Genomic DNA, 23244 nt, shown 5'->3' with positions numbered 1-23244 from the left:
ACGTGTCGTGTGACTGCACCGACAGCTTCAACGTGGTGTCCACCCGCGGCAGCCTCAAGACCATCGACAGCGTGCCACCCCTGCACAGGTACTCGCTTACAGGCTAGCGCTAGCGCACCAAATACAGCGCCCCTCTCAATGAATGTACCTGTGAATTACTCAAAATGGTGGACGCATAGACGGCATTGCAGGTGGCCTCAAGGTGTATATAAACAAGTGGTGAGCAAGTAATCATTTCTAATGATAACAAAAATGTATTTGATTCATACAGTTGATTAGACTAAGCCAGGGGCTTCAGCAATGTGGGGTTAGGGGCCTTGCTCAAGGGCCCAACAGCTATGCAGATCTTATTGTGGCTACACCAGGGCTTAAACCACCATCCTTCCTGGTCCCAGTCATGTACCATAGCCACTAGGCCACATGTTGCCCCCAAAAAGCAATATTTTTTTACATAATGAAATGCATGCAAATGTGAAAGCCCAGACTGGGTGGGAAGGCTGTTAATACGCTGCTGTGTCTGTTCAGCAGGGCACACAACCTGTATTTTGGCTCCAGAAATGTGTTACTCCACATACTGACAGTCTGTGTCAGTATGTGTTCGTTGTTATCGTGTGGCCAGCGCTAGTGCTAGTGCTTCGTGAAATAGCCTTTAAAAGAGCAAAAAGATGAGCTTGAATTCATTAAAAATGCTGAGATTTTTTTTTCATAAAAATTTAAAAGGCACTATTTATTGTAAACTACAAATTTAGTCAAGCTATAGCTTGGAATCAAGGGGAAATAATTAAAATCTAGTGCAGTACAGAGGAGCAGGTTCAGCATGACATTTGTGCCATTTTAATTTAGCAAATGTATGCATATTCGAGGTGCAGTACCGTGCATCACACTTAAACACAATCACACATTTGTATTAGGAACACAGACAACGGAAACAAGGAAATCTGGAATATCTCATATTTAGCTGTGGTTAAGTTTTCATTTCTGGACAAGATAAAAAATTAAATGCCTTCCATTTCCAGTGGGTTACATTTCAAGTTGTTGATCTCCGATTGGATTTGAATGAATTGACCAAACTAATTACACACAGATGCTTTATATCTAGGGTAGTGCCCTGTGCAGTCAGATGTCTGTAAGTGGATGTTCTGACTTGGTTCCTGTGGCCATTTTTGTGAGGTTGAGATATTAACAGTGTACTTTATGTCATAGAACAAAACTCCGGTTTATATCTCAATCGTGAATTTCGCTGTAAAAGAAGTTGCTGTCAGTTTGTTATATTGAAACTACAACAGACAGTTGCATTCCGTGAAGATCACATCATGAGTATATCGTGTATATTTTTTATATATTCAGACAAAGACGCTGCCATGAGTTTTTCAAATGTACATTTTTGGCACGTGGAGAGCCACAAAAATATGGGTCCACAGAGGTCTGTTGTATCAAGGTGAACTGCATCTAGAGAACTCATTTAGAACAAATCTAGAAACCTTGTCAAATCTAATTGAAACTATATGGATGCGTAGGTAATGCTCTGTGTAAGTGGAAAAATACTTTAATTTCATTTTTGGATGAACTACCCCTTTAAAGTGATATCCGCTGTAAATAATCAGACTTTCACAGTCAAGAAGTAGTGCATGTTTGCAGCTGTATTAACACATATCCTCTGGTTTGGATGAAGGTATGAAAAGAGTGTTTAAGTGGTGTTTTCAGTCATTGGTGCTGAGTTGAGGAGTGTGCTGAATACTGTCTCCCCCTACAGGCAGGTCCTGGTAGTGCTGTCCCAGCTGGAAGGGAACGCCGGTTTCTCCATCACCCACAGACTTGCCCACCGCAAGGCCACCCAGGCGTCTCTGGGGGACTGGACGCCCACCAAGGCCACCCACAGCCCCCACCTCACCCCCGACATCGAGGGCCTGCACCGGCCGCGCCCGCTCTGACCCCGGCCCTCTCCCTGCTGGAGGAGGGGCCTGGCCTCTCACGCCGGCGCAGGGCTTCCCACCGCGCGGACGGGGGGGGCGGCGGAAGCGTCGTTTGTCCTCTCCCGCGGCCGTCTCCTCAGAGGAACTTCTGGTCCCGCCAAAAATAACGTTCCGGTTCGTATTCGCAGTCGCTGCATGTGCCGTTTCGGGCCGGCCGAGGAGGGCGCTTCGCTGCGGAGAAGGGCTACGTTTCCCCACGAGGCCGCCGTCCCCGTGGGCTTCAGATGGTACGTCCCTCCCGGTGTTGCTGCACAGCGGGGGTGGGTCAGCCAGACTGTACCACCCGGGGACAGGGGTGACATCCGCCTGTCCTCTACCCTTGGAGACTGGCTCAAACCGAGGCTGGCTCCCAACAGCTTGTGCTGCTTAAAGATGCAAGAGCCAACCTGGACGTCCATGCATGTACAACTGTCAACTATGTTTTTACACTTTTTTTATGAGGTGTTTTTTTTGGGGGGGGGGGGGGCGGGGTTTTCTTTGTTTGTTTTTTTTTACCTACATATTCATTTTTGCCGATTTGTCTTTCATGTAATGGTGTAAGTTTTCAGTTTGTATGGAGTTCACAAGCTGTGGTTCCTCAGGGTCAGACTCCCGGGCTCGCCCTGCTGCGCTACGGCGTTACGCTGCCTCACGCCTCCCCCGTGGAGAGGGGGGGGGAGGAGGGGGTAGAGGGGCTGGGGCAGGGCTCCGCGGCTGGGCTCTGCTGCTGCACTACCCTTCCGGGCCTGGGAGGACTGCATTCATGGGCTTTGGGGATTCTTACTCTGGTTATGGGCCTCACTGTTTTTCCTGGTGAGAACACTGCAGTATATCTCACTGTGTTCCTCCTTTACTCCTGCTCACCTGCTCTTGCCGGAGCCCATTATCTTCCGTGAAGCCCATTAGAGTTCCGCTTAATATCCTCAAACAGACCTGTTGCCATGACGTTAGCGGATCGCCGTGGGCGACGCCACGGGTGCGTCTGGTTTCCAGCGCGTTTGTTGACGGTGCCGAGTCGTGTCCCGCTGTTCGTTTTGCGTCGTTGCGTCAGCGGGCTGCTGCGTTGCACCTAAGCTGAGATGTTTCGTGTTATTTTTGAGGTTGAGGACAACAGGAAGGGGAAGGTCAAAGGTCATTCCACACTCCTTACAGGCATTCAGGAACACATCCAAGGTTTAATTATAAATCATGAGCTTGGTGCCATTAATGAACTGAAAGCTCGATGTTGATGGTGTTGGGTTTGTTTCTTAGGATGTGTAACAGAGGGATAAGAAGGGTTTGACTTCCTGGCCAAGCATAACTCTTTTAGAGGGTGGAGGTGGACTGTGTACCAATTAGAGGAATTAGTACAATTCAATCAATACACAGAAATGTTTGGAGGTGACCTTCTCCCCTGAGTACTGTCCCTACCCTGATTACTCTCCCCTACCCTGAGCCCTGCCCCCTACCCTGATTACTCTCCCCTACCCTGAACCCTGCTCCCTACCCTGATTACTCTCCCCTACCCTGAACCCTTCCCTGTCCCCTACCCTGAATACTCTCCCCTACCCTATACCCTGCCCTGTCCTCTACCCGGAATACTCTCCCCTACCCTGAACCCTGCCCTGTCCCCTACCCTGAATACTCTCCCCTACCCTGAACCCTGCCCTGTCTTCTACAAAAGCCTGAAATGAATTCTGAGCAGTTCCACACTCACCTCTCTCACGGCTGTTTCATGCACATGGCACATGTGATGTCTTTTCATTCCATTCAGGTAAACAGACCACTTCTTTGGTAAGGAAACATAAGAGGGAATATCGTATCTGTTGGATGTTCTGCATGAGGAGGGAGCATTGAAGCTTTGTTGAGAAGCACATTTTTCCTCATGGAATATTTTACTGGTAAGCGGAGATCTCTGAACAGAACTTTATGGAATACCATACCGTACGATAACATTTGGTATTTTAAATCAAGTGTCTGCTTTTATGTGCAGTATGGTCTGTAAGTATTTGGACAGTGTCACAATTTTAAAGGCATGTAATTCCTACACGGTTCGATATTGATGCAGGTACCCTCAGATTAAACTGACATGTTTGAGGGTATTTGTATCCACATAGAGTGAACCATGTCAGAATTACAGCCCTCTAAAATTGTGTCACTGTCCAAATACTTATGGACTTCACTGTACAACCTTTTATCAAAGTTATCTCAGCTGGGGTTGACTGTGGCATAGCAGATAATATGACCTACGTTTGATCTTATTGAAATTCACCTTCTCCTTAACTGAATGTAGCAGGTCAGACGATTGGTTACCCCATTGTTTACCCCTGGTTTTGTGTTGTTCATCAGTTGCTAAAATTCCAGTAACAAAACATTTTTCTGCAGTAAATGATCATTTTTATGTAGCTCCTATACTTGAATTTGCTGCACAAATACAAGGACTAAGCATATTTCAGTTCTGTGAAATATAGGTCTGGTTGAATGTTTCTGGGGTTTTTTTTGTGGTTTTTTGGATTTTTCTTTGGGACGGTGCCATTTTTAACATGCTGGATGTAATGTAAAAAGAGAAGGGCACTGTGGTTTTTTTCTGCGGAAGTTAAACAGGGTTATTACTTAAGACTATCTGAGGTCCGACTCAATCCAAATCATTTAAGACTTGAATGGAATATGTAACACATTTGGGATGCTTTGCAACGCTGTTCTAGCAAGGCTGTTCTGTGTATTTAAAGAAAGACCATGGTGATTTCTGGACATAAAATGGCCAAAGCATTAATATTGTTTTGTTAAATCATGAGGCCCTGTATAGTGTTGAATGAATACTGATGACTGTTGTCTAACCTGAGAGCCTTGACACCTTAGACACGTGTGGTTCATACATTACTATGAATAGTGCAGCTTCTGTCACACCCATCTTTTATGGATGAATATGATAATAATATTTGTGGGAAGTACAAGAAAGCCTAGAGGTTAATCCGCTACCCAAGAGGGAAGCTAGTGGATTCTGCGACCACGATGGTGAGATGAGAACTGGTGAGATAAATAGAAGCAGTTACGTTTCAGCAAAGCCTTCCCCCTACCTATGAACTCAACTCCCCCCCAAAAAGGGAACCCAGTACCGTTGTAACTGCCGGTGAAGCACAGGGACTGTATGTATTCTGTTTGCAAAAAAAAAAATAATAGTATTTCATGTCTTTATCCCCTTCTGAATTATCTCATCGGTGGTACTATATTTGAATGTTCATGGAAACCTCTGGCTCTAGGTGTGGTTTTTTGCTACCCTCCATTGTCACAGGTCTTGATTTTTTTTGTTGTTAATTGTACAGGTACCAATGCTTACCCTTTGCCAAGCTGTGAATATTTTTATCCTTTGAAAAATGAGATTTAAGACCGACGTATGGCAAAAAACAAAGGAACACTTTTGGGTGGAATATTATATAAGGAATATTTTATCCGTTTTAGAATACAAACCAATCTATATGTAAAGAATATGTATGTATAGTTAGTTTGCAAACTCAGGTTCCAAAGGACCAAATAAAGATTTGTTTTTTAAGGGCAGGTCTTTGGCGAGTTTTAATGATTGTACATCTTGTTTCCTCTTCCTCTGTTAACATTTTCATTTATTCATGAGTCTGGGTTCAACTCATAGCCCAGTTCTGGCTGCAGTTTAAAATAAAAACACTTGGGATACTTCAGGAATTTAAATCAGCAATACAGAGACACACAAAAAACGCAGAAAAAAATAAACATTTGTTGTTGAGAGCATCACAGAAAATGATCCTGAGGACACTACAATAAGAAGAGTCGGTACATAGAGACAGCAGTAACAATTCCAATGTTTCTACATAAATAGGCCTATTATTACCTTTTGAAGTACACAAAGTTACATTTTGATGGGGAAGCTACTTGGTTGAATATGCAACACTTTTTGGTCATTGCCTGGCTGGACCCAAATTTGGCATTGTATAATTTTGGAATAAATAATTTCACTTCATTTTACACTTCATTTTCCAAAATACCGACTCAAACACCTTCTTATTCATGCAGTTATCTAATCAGCCAGTTGTGTGGCAGCAGTACAATGCATGCAATCATGTATACGGGTCAGAATGGGGGGGGGAAAAGTGACTTTGACCGTGGAATCCGATTGAACATGCATTTCACTTGCTGAAGATAAAACTGAAGGGAAAATGCCCCAAGAACAAGCAGGAACTGAAGACAGTTGCAGTAGAGGCCTGACAGAGCATCACCAGGGATGAAACCCAGCGTCTGGTGATGTCTGTGTGTTCCAGACTTCAGGCTGTAATTGACTGCAAAGGATTTGCAACCAAGTATTAAAAAGTGAAAGTTTGATTTATGATTGTTAGTTTGTCCCAAATCCATTGTGGTGGTGTATAGAGCCAAAAAGATGAGAATTGTGTTGATGTCCCAATATTTATGGACCTGACTGTATACTGTATACAGTACTACTGTATACAGTCAGGTCCAGAATTATTGGCGCCTTTGATAAATATGCCCAAAAATACTGTAAACTAAAAGATACTACTGTTATTGACATACAGTGGGCTCTAGAATTATTGGCACCATTAATGAAAATGGAGAGAAAAAAGGCTGCATACAATAAACAACATGGATACTGATCTATACGTTATGTGGCAAACGTGGGAAAACTATATACTCTTATTCCAATACATCTACTTTCATGTTTCAATGTTTTTTAATTTAGTAATCTTATGTTGTCTGAAAACCACAGGTGTCTACAATGATTGGACTGTAAATAAAATCAAGTTCACATCACAGTCTAAAGGAACTATATTGAGTCAGTCCATCACTATTTTATTACAGTATAAAAAAACAAGCATGCAAAATCCCTTTGTCAACCATCAGCATGGGAAAACCGAAGAACTGTCAATTCAGAAGAAACAGGTGGTAATTTAGTCTAGTAATGCGTACAAAAGAAAATGCATAAACAGTTAAACATACCACTTAGGACTTTAAGGGAAATAATAAAAAGGTGTAAAACTATGGAAGGGTTGCACACTTACCAGAAAGAGGGCGCATGTGCATATTATCCCCATGGAAGGCCATAAGTAACCCAAGTATCACAGTTTAAGAATTGCAAATATTGGTTGCATCTTGGGGTCACCAAGTCTCAAAATGAACCATAGAATGGCACCTCTATATCAACAATCCCTTGGGAAGGGTGGTACGAAGACAGCCCTTACTGAGCACAATGAACAAAAGCAAGCACTATAAGATCAATGGCACAATTAATTCAACTTAGTACCAGGAAATCTGGTTCCCTCTGCTAGGAAGGCATAGGTAGATTGTCCAGCAGGACAATGACTCCAAACTTCTGTACATACACTCACTGAGCACTTTATTAGGTAGACCTGTACACCAGCTTCTTAGTGCAAGTATTTAATCTGCCAATCAAAAAACAGCCTTGTAGCTACGCAAGATCGAAGCAAAATTACTATGCACATTGTAATACAGCATAAAAGGTCAACCACAAGAGGGAGCCTTGGAATATAACAGAACAATTATCATGTTTTTAATCAATATGTTATTACTATTATCATCATCGTCGTCATTATCATTAACGCTATTAGCTAATAATAATAATAATAATAATAATAATAATAATAATAATAATAATATTGTTGTTGTTGTCGTTTTGTCAATAGTTGTTGCCATAGGTATATATAGTATATTATTAGTAAGTTAACATCTCTGTGTTTGTGTTTCTATGCGCCTTCTCAATATTAACACCAGTGTTTCCTCCCAATAAAGCATTTTGAGTTTCAAAAAAATGTGCATCATATACTGTGACTGTAGATCGTCTGATTAAGCTTCGTCTTTGCCACAGGTTTTTGCCCAAACGCACTTCCGACTCCGCTTTGGTTTTACCGAGAACCTCCGACAGCAGTTGCGTCATCACACAGCACGGATATGAGATGTTGTGTCTGATTGTTGGCAACGATAATGATAGCTAAGTTATTGAAAATGAAGTCTAGTAAATACAATTTTGTATTTCAGTGTGCGAGATACTGACCGCATAATTTTGTCGAGGACGTGCTAAAGAAAGGAGAGACATTTGAGAGGCCAAGACTCAGGGACCACGTCATTGACAGTAAGTTAGGCGAAGGAGAGAGAAGCAACCTCGGTAAGGGTGTTTGTTTTCAAACAGGGGTTTAGACCCTGTAGGCTTGAGTTATTGACCTTGCAAAGTGGAAGAGAAATTGTTTTAGATGTGAAAAGAAGACACTTTTTTTGTGTTCCAATCTAGCGTACTTCGGTTGGTAGGTCAGGATGGTCTGTTAATAATTTCTTCTGTTAGCAAACGTTAGCACGCTAGTGTAGACTGTGTAGCAGTATCTTAGTTTTCTCGCCAGTTTCTGAATAGACATTAGCTAGCTAGGCTAGTAACGTTAACTCCTCTATGCTAGGTAGTTAGTTAACGTTAGCGAACACATTACCCTGCCAACGAACGTTAACCAGTAGCTAGCTTGCTACGTTACACATAGTCTATCGATAACATATGGCTAGCTAATATCAGGCTATACTGCATAGCCAAATAGCCTGTCGTTTTGATTTCACAGAAAATTGGAACCCAAACAGACGTGGATTTTCAAGGCTAGCTAACACAGACTAGCTAGCTGCTTGTTGTTTACGGTCTGGTCGGGGAGACATAAGCGAGCAGCTAACGTTACAGAATAGCGTTGCCTAGCGTTACCTGGCAGATAGTAACACAATCAACTATAACAACTGTGTTTTGAGCTAACGTTAGCTGACTGGCTGTATTGTTCAATAGCGAACGTTAGCTACCTAAGTTAACTGTTAAAATAAGAGTCCGATGACACCGATGTCAGTCAGTCATAACATTATTCCATGTGTCGATTTGAAGTGTTGTTTCCCTGTCTTACCTTTGGCCACTTGCGTGCGAGTTCAGTAAAGTTAACTAGGTAGCTGCAGTCTGAGAGTGTATTTATATATGGCGAATGGCCAGATTGCAGGGTAATTTACCCAGTAACTTATTTTAACGTTATTGGCCACTGACATGTGCGATTTAATTTGATAAAAATGCATGGTAACACACGGGGGTTGCTTGATTGTATCTATGCGGAGTAAGTTAAATGTCAGACGTGCTACATCAATGTACACAAAGAAGGTGGGTTTGCCGCACTACAGGAGACACGTGCATTTTTGCAGGAATGAAGGAACCATATGCGCATGGTTTGTTCCTTGTGGTCATTAGCTAGTCACATGTTTGCATATGTGTTCTTGCACTTGTGCTCCAGGTGATCTTACACGGGTGTGCAGTCCACGGTCCTTCCCGGTGACCACTTCTCTGTCGCCAGTCCTGCAGGGGGAGGTGGGACTTCGGTCTGAGATCGCGGGAGGGCGTGGCGGGTGCCGAGCCGGAGACACGGGGAGCAGGATAGGGAAGCAGAGCGGAGCCGGCGCCGAGGGGTTGGCGGAGAAGATGGCGGGCAGCCCCGAGAAGAGTGCCTCCGCGCAGGAGCTGAAGGAGCAGGGGAACCGCCTCTTCCTCAGCCGCAAGTACCAGGACGCCTCCGTCTGCTACAGCAAGGCCATCGTGAGTACCGCAGGGAGGGGTAGGGCAGTCCTCTGACCCTGAGGAACACCTTGGAGCAGGGATTGCCAACTATGGGGGGGGGGATTGTCTCATGCTTAGTCAAATCAATTGGAAGTCACTTTAGAGTAAAGTGTCAGCTGACTAACGAATTATTCATTCATAACTGAAACGGTTAATTCCACAATGAATTCCCTTCACCTGGGGCCTGATGTTTAAAACTTTGCTATAGTAAAGGTTCTACACTAAAATGTTCGCACAAAAAGAGATTTTGCTCACCTGCACGTATTTTCTCGCAGTCGACTTTTTTTTGCGTACACACATGCGTACACTTTGTATTCGTTTTTGTAATGATGCATATTCTGATAAAAACTGAAGTGGGTGTGATGTTGCAGGGTATATTAAAGGATTAAAGTCATTGTTCTACAGTCACCTATTATAATAATGAAGTGTAACAACAGATATTATGTAACATGCAAAAGTAGATGGCCAGTAATATAGCTACTAAAAATTCCATCCTGTATTCATTACATTTTTGTCTTCTTCTCTTGTGAATCCACACTTCAAAATGCAACAGTAGTGTAAATTTGTTGGCAAATTGTTTCGTCATTTTTCACGATGGTGGATTCATCTTAATCAGCTATACCATACGGAAACGCATGGAAAGAAACCGTTGGCTGCCAGAGAAAGTAGGAAAAACAAACACAAAATTTGAATATTAAAAAATGCCGGTATTACATTACACTTACAGTTGATTGTCCCCTGCTTAGTCTAATCAACTGTAAGTCACTTTGGATAAAAGCGGCAGCTAAATAACAAATTATTATTATTATTATTAGACTAAGCAGGGGACAATCCCCCCTGGAGCAATCTTATTGTGGCTACACCAGGGATTGAACCACCAAGTTCAAGTTTCAGAATAGGTGAGCAGATCATACGGGAAACAAAAAGTGCCGTACCCAGTTAGTAATTAGAAGGCTTAATGAGTGGACGTTGGTGGAATTGCAACCATTTGCGTAGTAAAAGTGTGAGCTCTGCGTGTTCAGTATGAGTAATGGTTCCCAGAAAACAGGTTTTGACCACACATGAACCCCACCCCCTACCCCTTTGAAGTTTTTTCCAGTGGACTATAGCTGTTTTTTCCCCATGATAGTGGCTGTGTGGGTGCGCTTCCAAATACAAGTCATACTGAAGAAAGGGTGGCATGCTGCCAGAGTGGTTTGGGAAGTAGAGCCCCTCCCTACGAGGCCGAGACCACTAACATCATCTTCCTCAGCTGCATATTAACCAACACGTTTGCATTTGCCTTTGAGAAAAGAAGAAAATTAAACATTTGTCTGTCAAAACTGATGATGAGATGCCTTCAAGCATGGTGGCCCTACAGCTTGTTCCTGAACCTGAGCAATTTGCAGAATGTGCTCCAAAGGTCTTTCTTTTGGGTCAGTTTTTTTTTTTGTCTTTGAATCCTGAAAGAGTTGACGTGAAAAAGACATGGCCTCTCCCGTCTCTCCCCCAGAACCGGAACCCGTCAGTGTCGGTGTACTACACGAACAGGGCCCTGTGCTACGTCAAGCTGCAGCAGTACGGCAAGGCCCTGGCGGACTGCAAGCACGCCCTGGAGCTGGACGGCCAGTCGGTCAAGGCCCACTTCTTTCTGGGCCAGTGCCACCTGGAGATGGAGAACTACGACGAGGCCATCGGCAACCTGCAGAGAGGTCAGGCCTGGAGCCCCACTCTGTGCCCCCTAACCGCACTTCAGCTACTGTAGAGCCCACTTCCTGCCCCCTAACCGCACTGCAGCTACTGTAGAGCCCACTTCCTGCCCCCTAACCGCACTTCAGCTACTGTAGAGCCCACTTCCTGCCCCCTAACCGCACTTCAGCTACTGTAGAGCCCACTTCCTGCCCCCTAACCGCACTTCAGCTACTGTAGAGCCCTCACTGTGCCCCCTAACCGCACTGCAGCTACTGCAGAGCCCTCACTGTGCCCCCTAACCGCACTGCAGCTACTGCAGAGCCCTCACTGTGCCCCCTAACCGCACTTCAGCTACTGCAGAGCCCTCACTGTGCCCCCTAACCGCACTGCAGCTACTGTAGAGCCCTCACTGTGCCCCCTAACCGCACTTCAGCTACTGTAGAGCCCACTTCCTGCCCCCTAACCGCACTGCAGCTACTGTAGAGCCCTCACTGTGCCCCCTAACCGCACTGCAGCTACTTTATCAATACACCAAAGTGAAAGTATACAAATATTCCCAAAATAATATTTTCGTATTTCAGTATTTTCCATGCAATCCGTTTCAGAAAAGGTGCTTTTAAATGAGCCATTTGGACCTAACTTTATGATGTCACAACTATGCACTCATTTCTCATTTGCATATGTCCATGCTGTTCTGTTCATTGCATTGTGGAGCTTGCCAGCCAATTAGAAAGTCAGTTCATTGATCTCATTGAGCCTTAAAGACACTGCGGGGAAAATTCCCTCCTTAACATGCACAAATAAGATATCACAGGTGAGCATCGTCTGATGAAACAGATCCAGTAAAAACACAACAATAGCTATTCTTCTATTTAACTTTCGTATTTATTTACAAAGAAATGACAGAAAGTGAGAAAGCGTACCGGCTTTCTGATTGGAATCAGACATAGTAAGACTCTTATACACACTTTTCCAGAAGGGGGGGCTTTACCAAACCAAAAAGACATGAAGCTGGCCACGAACATTTATCAGTATTTTGTCTTCTGAATACCCCTTGTTGATCTTGCTGTAAGACCAGAATGTGCTAGCTGAGAAGCAGAGACATTAAGGTCAAAGGCTGTCTGTCTGCTGGAGAGAGACAGAGAAAGACTCCTAGTAAGCACTTAATTCAGAAAGTGGTCGAATAGTAATAAGGATTATCACTAAAAGATTATTTGTAATCACGTGATTGTCTTTGTTAACACACATTGTCAATTAAGAATCAATTAAGAAAATTACCCTTACAGTCATTAAAACAGCCTGTTCTTGGTGAAGCTCATGAGAGGCGCTGGAGAATGTAAAACTGGATAGGGAATGTTTTTGGTACATGAAACCACAAAAAAACATATTCTTATGGATACCAGGACCTAAACTAAAACGCTGGTGAGGTGTGTGACATGGGACCTTTAAAATGGAAATAAAAGCATTGTGATTTCATGATGTAATTATTGAGGCTGAATGTTTGTCACAGAAGTCACGGGTGTCACGGAATCCGTTTTTTAGCATATTTTTTTGTTGTTGACATTTTCATACTTTCCTCTTGATTCTTTGGAAGTTTTGGATGATACTCCGACCTTAACGTAGCCTGAAGTACTATTCGTATAGGCATACACATTTTAAAAGTAGTTGTCAAATGCTGGGAGAAAGTGCAATGAAGTATACAGATTCTGGATTGCCCTGGGATCCAGATTCCTGTCCTTGCCAGTTGGCACAATCAGATATTTGATGGCTCCTTTGATGGCTCCTTCTAACGAGACTAGACTAGACTTGCTGGACTATACCTAGCAATGCACAACATGTTGTATACGAAAACAAACGTTTAAGAAAAGTTAAGGGACAGGGAACCCGTGTTTTTAATTTTGTGATTCAGTAAAGCCAAAGCCCAGCACCTTGTCCTCTCAGCCTATTGAAGTTGTCTGCTCTACTACCCGTCACTCCTTCGTGATTTATGCTCTTACGTAGGCCACAGAATTACCTTTTTTGTGCCTTTGCATTTGCATTTTAAAGCAAATCTTGGACAGCAAACTTAACCCCCATGCCGCAGTCCCTCCGTGCATCCAGAGCTCTGGAACTTTCTGCACTTTTCTTTTCTCCGAGAGAGAGCCTCATTGAGATAGTCTTCTGTTTCCAGAGCGGCCAAGCCCATCCCTGTCTGGAACCCTCTCTGCCCAGCCACCCCCCCCCCCCCCCATTTCATAAAGTTATAAAAAATATTGTGTGAGCATTAAAAACCATCTGCTCTCCTTTTCAAAGTTATGTTTTGCACCGAGTAAGCCCTTGGGACCACTCAAAGGTCCCCGTGACCCAGCCTGTGCAGGCAGCCACAGTGTCAGTTTTGGAAAGGGACACATCTGGCCTATAAATCGCAGCGATTCTGTAAAACCGTCTGATCATAGAAGACAGCGTCTCCTGTTTTGCGTTGGCAGCCCATAACCTGGCGAAGGAGCAGCGGCTGAACTTCGGGGACGACATCCCCAGCGCCCTGAGGATAGCCAAGAAGAAGCGATGGAACAACATCGAGGAGAAACGCATTAACCAGGAGAACGAGCTGCACGCCTATCTCACCAAACTCATCCTGGCCGAGAAGGAGAGGTGAGTGGCTTCTCTTGAGCTTGGACAAACAGTGAGCTCTGACATTTATTGTTATTATTTGTATATATATATTTTTAAATGTAATCCTTATTTTTAGGTTTGTTTACGTGTGCACTTTACATGTGAATTGTTTGATTGCAAATCTACAATTGTGGAGTACAGGGCCAAATCAAGAAGGAAAACAATTATTTGTCCCAAACATTATGGAGCTCACTTAGGATTGGTATCGATGAGATGAGCACTGTCAATCAGAACTCTACTTCATTGCTGTGTCCTCCAGATTAGATGTACTGTACATTCCTAAGGCTCTACCGGTACTTCTTGAGAAACGTACAGTACCTCTGCTGCCTTTATCTGCTGTTTAGGTTCCCCAGAGTGCCATGTATTAGTGTGGAGATGGCTGTAGTCTATTTATCACTGTTGTTGTTGTTCTCCCATCATTGTGCAAGAAAGGGGGATTTCAGACCTGTTGATGTGAAGTGCCAGGGCCTGGCAAAGCTGAGCTGTGTGTGTGAATGCTCCAGACTGAGAGCACAGGATGGGCTGTGTGTCGTGTGTCGTGTGTCGTGTGTCGTGTGTCGTGTGTCGCGTGTGGTGTGTGGTGTGTGTGTGTGTGTGTGAATGCTCCAGACTGAGACAGCACAGGTTGGGCTGTGTGTGTGAATGCTCCAGACTGAGAGAGCACAGGTTGGGCTGTGTGTGTGAATGCTCCAGACTGAGAGAGCACAGGTTGGGCTGTGTGTGTGAATGCTCCAGACTGAGAGAGCACAGGTTGGGCTGTGTGTGTGTGAATGCTCCAGACTGAGAGCACAGGCTGGCTGTGTGTGTGTGTGTGTGTGTGAATGCTCCAGACCGAGAGAGCGCAGGGTGAGGTCTGTGGCGTTAGCGGTAATGCAGAAATATCTTCCCTGGCTTCCTCAGGGAGCTGGACAACTGGCGGGAAAAGCAGGAGGACGAGTCAGAGGACAACAGAAGCAGGAAAGAGTTAGCCAAGATCCAGTCTAAACACGTGAGTTTGTGGGTTATTTCTCAGCCTCATAATGGCTTCCTTAACTGTCATCGGCAGAGCTCTGGGCCTCGTATTGACAAACTCCAATAACAGACTCCAAAGGCAATCATAAGCCTAGAATCAAGACTATTTCCTGAAAGCTTTCTTATACCTGCACTAAGGATCAGACACAGCTGAGAAGCCAAGTGTCCAATTACTTTTGCCCCCCTAAAATGGGGAGACTACATATAAAAAGGGATGTGATTCCTACACGCATCACCCGATATGAATGTAAGTACATGTATTGTTTCATTTCAAATACAATGTGCTGAGTTCAGAGCCAAAAGAACATAAGTCGTACCACTGTCCAAATACTTACAGACCGCACTGTATGACAGCAGCAGTAGTAGTACTCAGCTTTTGGTTTTTAGTGGTGCGGGATTTTTAAGATGAATGCTTTTTACATTACATTACATTATTGGCATTTGGCAGACGCTCTTATCCAGAGCGACTTACAGTTGATTAGACTAAGCAGGAGACAATCCTCCCCTGGAGCAATGCAGGGTCAAGGGCCTTGCTCAAGGGCCCGCCGGCTGTGCGGGTCCCAGTCATGTACCTAAACCACTACACTACAGGCTGCCCCCGTAATGCTTTTTGTCCGCCGTAAGCGTTGACGTGGATGTCCTTCTCTCCGTGCGTGACTGAACCTTTCTCTCCTCAGGATAAATACCTCTCTGACATGGAGGAGTTATTCTCCCAGGTGGATGAGAAGAGGAAGGTGAGTCTACAGCGGGTACACCTCTTGTTTAGATTTCTGACGGCTCTATAAACTACGCTGGTTCACTCCTGTATTTGAGCACAGTAAAAAATCTTTAGGATACACTTGCAGTCTGCAGCTGTAGCTGGTGCTTATACAAGTCAGATCCAGATACGACTGAGCTAATTTGATAATTAAAAGCAGAAGTTGGCATGAAATCCTGAAATGGATCGGCCCTTGTTGTGCACCCCTGGTCTAAAGTGTGGAGAGTTAGCCCTGGAGGCTCAGGAGAGGCCCTGCCGTGGACAGGCTGGGTTGGGCTGAGAGTGAATCAGAGTGGTTTCCATGGGGAGGCCTGTCACTCATCCGCTCCTGATGGAGACTCCCAGTGAGGCCAATTTATGCTTCGGCGACAAAGTGTCGTGCAACATGTCTGCGGCAAATTTGACGCTTTTGACATGAAGCGACGGGTCTTGTACCTACACATTTTTAGGGTTACAGACGCCCGTCAGAAGTGTCTCACAGCCATGGTTGGTTGACGGAAACGAAGAAAAAAGGACAGTAGTTTACTTGTCTACTTGTATCTGTGAATGAAGATGTTTTGTTTACACGGCTAGCTCGAGAGCTGGACGGGTCTGAGGAGAAAGCTGGTTGCTATAGTAACACAGCTGAGCTATAAACGGTGAACGTTGTCGGAGAAAAGTCAGCAGACGCCTTGTCTCGAGACACATTGGCGTCGAAGCATAAATCAGCCTTCAGCCTCCTTCAGGGACCTTCGGTAGATGTTCGGTAGATGTTCGCTCAGCGGTCTTTTAAGCTCGGAGTCTCCCGTTTTACCGTTTTTGTTGTAGATACTCCACCCGGCGTAGCGCGGTCGAGCGGGTGGCGGCAGAGCCCAGCCGGGGAGCGGACGAAGTCCTTCTGTTTCACGGCTCTTTGCTTGTGCCCCAATTGTGCAGAAGCGGGAGATTCCCGACTACCTGTGCGGGAAGATCAGCTTCGAGCTGATGAGAGAGCCCTGCATCACCCCCAGCGGCATCACCTACGACCGCAAAGACATCGAGGAGCACCTGCAGGTAAAGCTGCGATTTCTCCCTCCTGTGTTGAAACGATATTATTGTGGAGGGCGGGAGATGTCGTTCAAAGCACCAACCAAAGCACAGCACCCCCCCCTGAAAACACGTTGATTGGTTACATTTCTTGGAGGTGTGGCCTGGACCCTCCCATCTGCAGGTGAAGTTGCAGGAGCAGCAGCAGAGTGTACCATTAGGGATGAGTCACACACACACACACACACACACACACACTCATCTCACACACACACACACTCACACACACACACACACACACACACACACACACTCATCACACACTCATCACACACTCATCACACACTCACACACACTCACACACACACACACACACTCACACACACACTCATCACACACACACACACACTCACACACACTCATCTCACACACACACACACTCACACACTCACACACACACTCACACACACACTCATCACACACTCACACACACACTCATCACACACACACACACACACTCACACACACTCACACACACTCACACACACTCACACACACACACACACACAGACCCTGATAGGTGCAGATTTCTGTGTGGTTCGGTTTTGAGTGAGGCTGCAAAAATGAGATTTTGCGTTTAATGGATTTTATTTTCAGTGTGAAGAGAGCGAGCAAAGAAGAAATAAAAACGTTGACCCTCCCCCCCCGTAGAAATGCGGATTTAGACTGCCGCTGGCAACCCTGAGTCAAATTTTCAGCTCTGAAAAAGATGCGTTCCAGCCATACAGCAGCATAGCCATGCAGGAGTGATCCTTACGGACCATTTGGATAATCCGTGAATTTGCACAGTGCTGTTCAGAAATAAATTATTCTAAAGCAACTTTATTAGATTGAAAATGTTTATTACCTTGGGAGTCCCGCTGGTGACGTTCCACTTCTGCTTTCGCAAGGTGACACGACATGAAGTCCACCTGCTAAAAGGCATGAAAAGTCTAAAAAGGGACTGCGTTTTTTTTTGCAATAATAGTCGACAAAACGAGTGCTGCTTGACGTTTTTGGTTTTGGCTGAGCATTTGAGCAGAAGCACACGGTTAGGGTAAAAGCTGGAGTGCCGGGCGGAACACTATTATTAGTTACCTTGACTGGCAGCCATGGTTCACATCTAAGGCAGCTTAGAGGTGCGAAGTCGCACCACGAGTGTGTGCTGGTACCAGTCAGAGGAGAGAGAGAGAGAGAGATGGAGAGGGAGAGGGAGAGAGAGAGAGAGGCAGGCAGGCTTTGGCACGCACAGCATGGCATTAAAATCAGTAAACCGGTAATAATACCAATCGGTGACCTCACAGGCCACCTGACGATTGGAAGGCCTTATGGATTTAAGCTAGCTTATATGCGTGCATGCATACAGCACACCCTTTTTTTTTCAGATAAAATTGTTTGGTGAAAATGTTTCAGTTGGGTTGAATCTGGATTTCTGGATTTGCCACTAGGATGTTTACCTTAACATTTATATATGAGCGCTGTTTTAAAAAATATTTCTTTATTGTTCCTCACATCATAATGTTTGTTACTCTTTGTTTTAGTGGGTTGGTTAGTATTATTACTTCTTGTTCTAGAGGGTTGGACAGTATCGGTACTCCTGGTTCTGGAGGGTTGGACAGTGTTGGTACTCCTGGTTCTGGAGGGTTGGACAGTATTGGTACTCCTGGTTCTATCAGGCTGGTTATTATTGTTACTACTTCTTTTAGTGGGTTGGACAGTATTGTTACTTTACTTTACTTTATTTTTATTTTTATTTTTATTTTCTAGCGGGTTGGACATTTTGACCCCGTGACCCGGAGCCCTTTGACCCAAGACCAGCTGATCCCCAACCTGGCCATGAAGGAGGTGATAGACTCGTTTATCCTGGAGAACGGCTGGGTGGAGGACTACTGAAACCCCCTGAGCTTCTCTAAAAGGAAAAAGAAGAAGAGGGGGAAAAAAAAGAAAAGAAGAGAAAAAGCCTGGCGGGAGGCGGACCCTTAAACGAAAGCAGAAGCGAACAAACAAAGCAAAACGAGTGCACCCTCCCGGGTGAGCATGTCAGCCAGGAGACGGACTGCCAAAAACCTGAACTACAACCATCTCCTGCCATTCTCTATCTCTCCCTCCCTCCCTCCCTCCCTCCCTCTATTCTTCTCTGGCCTGCACACTGCCCACCTCTTCCCTCGTATCCTCACGGTTGCCTCTAATAAAAAGCTTTCCCTCTGCAGCGGTGCTGCCGCCTTCAGCACCGTCCTCCATTTTAGTTTGATGGTTTTGCTTTGATTGTACGCGAGTGTGTTTGTGTTTGGGACTGCATGGTTATGTTTGGAGATTGGGTCGTACTGTCGAATTGAAGCAGCAAGTACTGGATGTTGTGCTGGATTTGCACTGTGGGGTGAGATGAGGGCACTGCTGTTGCCCCAGAGTTGAGTGTGGGCTCCTCTTCTGTTTGAAACTTGTCACATTGCAATGCTTGTTTAGTCTGCAGATTGTCAGTCTTTCCTTAATGGCGTTGCATTATAAAAAACAGCAGAGCTCAGTGGGTCAGGCCCGGGTGGGAAACTACAGGAGCCGGTTCACACTATAGCACAATTCCCCACTCATCCAGAGAGTGTAGAAGGGTGGTCTAACCATCTCCTGTCCTACACTGCCTGCTCATCCAGAGAGTGTAGAAGGGTGGTCTAACCATATCTCCTGTCCTACAAGAATGTGGAGGAAATGTCTGATGGAACTGTACTGGAGGTATGGGTTCCAAGCATTCAGAATCCTGGGTCCAGTCTAAAGTGGTCTGTAGACTCCTCCTGGTTTTATTGACCATGAACATTTAAGCACACCTAATCAGACCTGGGTCAAACACAATTCAAATACTTTTCTGTGCTCAATTAATCTTGCCTGGTGTAATTGAGCCAACCGAGGGGACCAGAAGGAGGGGTTTGCACTTTTTCATAAAATACACCATACAAGCTCATTAAAGCTTAGGAAAGTATTTGTAAGTTCGTATTTGACCCAGGTCTGCGTCTAATGTCATGGAGGAAAAGTTGCGTGTATAGAAATGTGGGTGTACTTTTGCTCAATGTGAGGAAAAGATGATTTATAAGCGTCTTGCACATTTTGATCAGTTTCAAAACCTTTTTTTTTTTTTTTTAAATCAAAAACAAAAACATGCTGGGATTGCAGTTTGTGGTGCCTCCTTTGTGTCCTTGTGTTTTAGCAGTTGTCCCTTGTTTTCATATTGACATCTCAAGGCTGTTGAGTAATCATTTTAGCTGTGGACCATTGGTTTTAAAATTCTTCTTTTGTTTGACTCAACCAGTTTTAGGTGTGTGTCTGTAGCCGTCAGTATGTCTCTGAGCAGTGGTGTGTCTCTAGGGGTCAGTATGTCTGTGAGCAGTGGTGTGTCTCTAGGGGTCAGTATGTCTGTGAGCAGTGGTGTGTGCCTAGAGGTCATTGTGTCTGAGCAGTGGCGTGTGTCTGTAGCTGTCAGTATGTCTGTGAGCAGTGGCGTGTGTCTGTAGCTGTCAGTATGTCTGTGAGCAGTGGTGTGTGTATTTAGGGGTCAGTATGTCTGTGAGCAGTGATGTGTGTCTTTAGCGGTCAGTATGTCTGAGCAGTGGCGTGTGTCTGTAGGGGTCAGTGTGTCTGTGCTGCCTGTAGAAATGACCAGAGCAGGAGATCTTTACCACACTGGTCTACACTTTAACGTAATCCATAACCAATCGGATCGACACCACTTTGATGGCTGCGGCTAAGGATTTCAGTTCTGGACTAAAACCTCCTAGTAGTAGTATTGAAGTATGCCCTTTATCATCTCTGTTGAACTTCTGACTGAATCTGATTTCAAAAGTTCTGTAAAGGCTTGGCTCCTGCTGCACTGTGAAAACGAGAAGCGTGTGGCGAGGAAATGACATGCAGCCTGATTCTCTTGTCCCCTATCCCTGTGAGATGTGCTGTGCTGTTTCAGGTGAATGCAGAAGGGACATTGTTTGTTTTTTTTTTTTGTTTTTTGGCTTCATGTATAGTTCACACTGATTGTAGAAGGGCTATTGCATTAGGAAAGGTAAAATTATAAACTACATTCTTCCATTTAATTTAGTTCAGCATCTAGTGACAGAAGGTGACAATGCATTTAAGTGACCCTCAAATAACTTGATAATTCATTGAAATGTTTTGCTTGTTGGGTTTGGGTGTGAATGATTTGGATGGGTGAATTTATTTAGAACCACATTGGTCATTTTTGCTACTGTGATTTGCCAACTTTTGTGGTTTGGCACACAGGACACTCGTTTGTGAGCTCTGATCATTGGTGTTGTGCGGTACTGGTTGGTTTTTCCACATTTGTGTGTTTGCTAATAGTTTATTTTGTGTGTGTGTTTTAAGGCTTCGGAAATTTTCTTAATTCTACCATCACCATTCTCTCACAGGCTGCACCCTGTGCCCAGGTCTTGAGTGCCCAGGTCTGACCCCAGTATAGTGACTCATGTCCAGATGAAAGGTAGCTCTGTGGTGCTCTTGTTTTGTGTTGAAATATTTCATTCTGCTGCTGCCCCGGACAAGTGAGTTGTCTGAAACACTGTCATGGACTCCGTGGCGGTCATCGTGCTGTTGTTCTCCGTCACGCCTCCCACCCCCGCCCTGATGTGCTGCTCTCCACTGCAGAATGTAGGCTAGTGTGCCGTTAGTCACTGAGTGTGCTTCCCTTCTCAACAATCTGTTATCGGCTCCAGCGATGACTCGCAGGAATAACCAGGGACGGCTACCGTTTGCCCTTGAAATCCTTGCTGTCTCTATGAAACACTGTTACTCGACAAAGGGAAACCCGGAGCATTACATTACATTGCATTAATGGCATTTGGCAGACGTACAGTTGATTAGACTAAGCAGGAGACAATCCTCCCCTGGAGCAATGCAGGGTTAAGGGCCTTGCTGAAGGGCCCAACGGCTGTGCGGATTGTGGCTACACCGGGGATCGAACCACCGACCTTGCGGGTCCTGCAGATCACTGATGCTTAAACGGAGCTGAAAGGCCCGTCCACAACAAGAACTATAACTAACAATAACGATGTGAGCATCCACACTGATGAACGATTATGTTCTGCGAATAGTGGCATCAAGTGTGACACCCTCTAAATTTGGATTGAAGGAAAATACCAACGATATAATTTGTCACTGGTTGTCGTTACAGTGCCGTTGACTCCACTTGAGTTGGAATGATCTTTACATTGTTATTATAGCTGTCATTATTTGTCATCATTCTTGATGTGGATGGGTGTTACTTCTTCAATCAATTGGTACGTCCTTGAAAACGCTCCAGGATCTACTCTTTCCCTTTTCATGTTGTTACTCCCGTCATTGAAACTGTTCTCATGCGTCTTCAGTTCTCAATGGAGCGATTGACTGCGGCCTTCAGTACTTAAGGATCGAGGTGCCCATTTGGGGATACAAGAGACACATCACTTCAGATGTGACTACATTTGCTTCTAAATGCAATTCTGGAAATTTTTGAGAATACGTAGAATTGATTGCCACGTAATAATGGGTGCATAGACAATCAATTCCCCAATTTTCTATCCACTCAACAGGCTTTCTTTATTGCAGAATTGATCTTAATGGGATTCTTGACACATCACATCAGTGCTGAATGTATAATATCCTTTACATTTAGAGTGGCAGTCAAATTTGCAGTCTTCCCAAGACTGGGTAGATTCGTTGAGCAAACACTGATCTCTGGCTTTCAGTTACTCCACTCAACACTGATGTCTTGATTCAGTTACTCCACTAAACACTGATCTCTGGCTCTGTTACTCCACTCAACACTGATCTCTTGATTCAGTTACTCCACTCAACACTGATCTCTTGATTCAGTTACTTCACTCAACACTGATCTTTGGCAGAGCAAGTGAGGTAGATTTCCCAGGTTCTTGTGTTAATTTAATGAGCAGCAGTGTTTGTGGCTCACCTTCGTCCCATGGGTTAAATTAGCTAACTGGAATAACATTTCAGTCACATCAACAGTTGTCAGTCTCAGCACAGGTGTCCCAGCTAGCGCGTAGCATTACTGTATGTTCACTGCCGTAAAGCTGGTAGTTTGCGATGAAAAAACAAAAAACAAAAAAAAAACATTACTGCAGCACTCCTATTCACCACAACACAAGCTGCAGGAAGGTTAAGTTCCAGTAGTGGTCAAATTTTTTTAAGCTCCTTCTGACTGTAGGAGTTTTAATGTTCACATTTATTTGATACCGATTTGTACATTTATACTAATAAATGTATCTATGATATTTAACCGTTTATGGTAGAATATTGCTGACAATTATTGCAACAAATTTAACTTCATCCTCTTTGACAACCAGTAAGTCTATCAACGCACACCCCCAAGTATCCTCCGATATCCAGTCTCTAAATCGGCAGTGAAATTGTTTTCAGTGATGAAATGCAAGCCGTCTGAAATGTGTTCATCCAGGAAGCGTACGTTTTGGGGTTCGTCAGATGGCTGAGTTCAGTTCCCTTCACTACTGTTCTGGAATCTAGTATTAAATGTAGTGACCCAATAAAGACAACTCATGATGAACAAGAACGTG

General features: G+C 44.5%; 2 protein-coding genes across 5 annotated transcripts in view; both read left to right on the top strand.

Moving 5' to 3' along the window:
• LOC133115065 (calpain-15-like) overlaps window positions 1-1996 on the top strand; it is a 57771-nt gene extending 55775 nt beyond the window's left edge. The window contains exons 12-13 of the mRNA XM_061224781.1: window positions 1-88; window positions 1754-1996. The exon at window positions 1-88 is cut by the window's left edge and continues 91 nt beyond it. Of these exons, the coding sequence (XP_061080765.1) occupies window positions 1-88; window positions 1754-1931 (266 nt within the window). The 3' untranslated portion in view covers window positions 1932-1996. The remainder of the gene's footprint in view (window positions 89-1753) is intronic.
• Window positions 1997-7839: 5843 nt separating this feature from the next.
• On the top strand, window positions 7840-23240 carry LOC133114283 (E3 ubiquitin-protein ligase CHIP-like). 4 transcript variants are annotated; one of them, XM_061223528.1, is made up of 8 exons: window positions 7840-8061; window positions 9290-9528; window positions 11042-11240; window positions 13686-13851; window positions 14773-14860; window positions 15561-15617; window positions 16556-16672; window positions 18452-23240. In XM_061223528.1, the coding sequence occupies exons 2-8, from the start codon at window positions 9415-9417 to the stop codon at window positions 18575-18577; spliced, it is 867 nt and encodes a 288-aa protein (XP_061079512.1). In that variant the 5' UTR covers window positions 7840-8061; window positions 9290-9414; the 3' UTR covers window positions 18578-23240. The 4 variants fall into 4 exon arrangements, with proteins under 4 accessions (XP_061079512.1, XP_061079509.1, XP_061079511.1 ...); XM_061223525.1 differs by having other exon boundaries at window positions 9230-9528; XM_061223527.1 differs by having other exon boundaries at window positions 7840-8094.
• Window positions 23241-23244: the final 4 nt, after the last annotated feature.

This window comes from Conger conger, chromosome 16 (assembly GCF_963514075.1).
Source record: "Conger conger chromosome 16, fConCon1.1, whole genome shotgun sequence".
Classification (NCBI taxonomy): domain Eukaryota; kingdom Metazoa; phylum Chordata; class Actinopteri; order Anguilliformes; family Congridae; genus Conger; species Conger conger.
The sequence above is the reverse complement of the archived record's forward strand: the minus strand, read 5'-3'. Positions and strand labels throughout refer to the sequence as shown.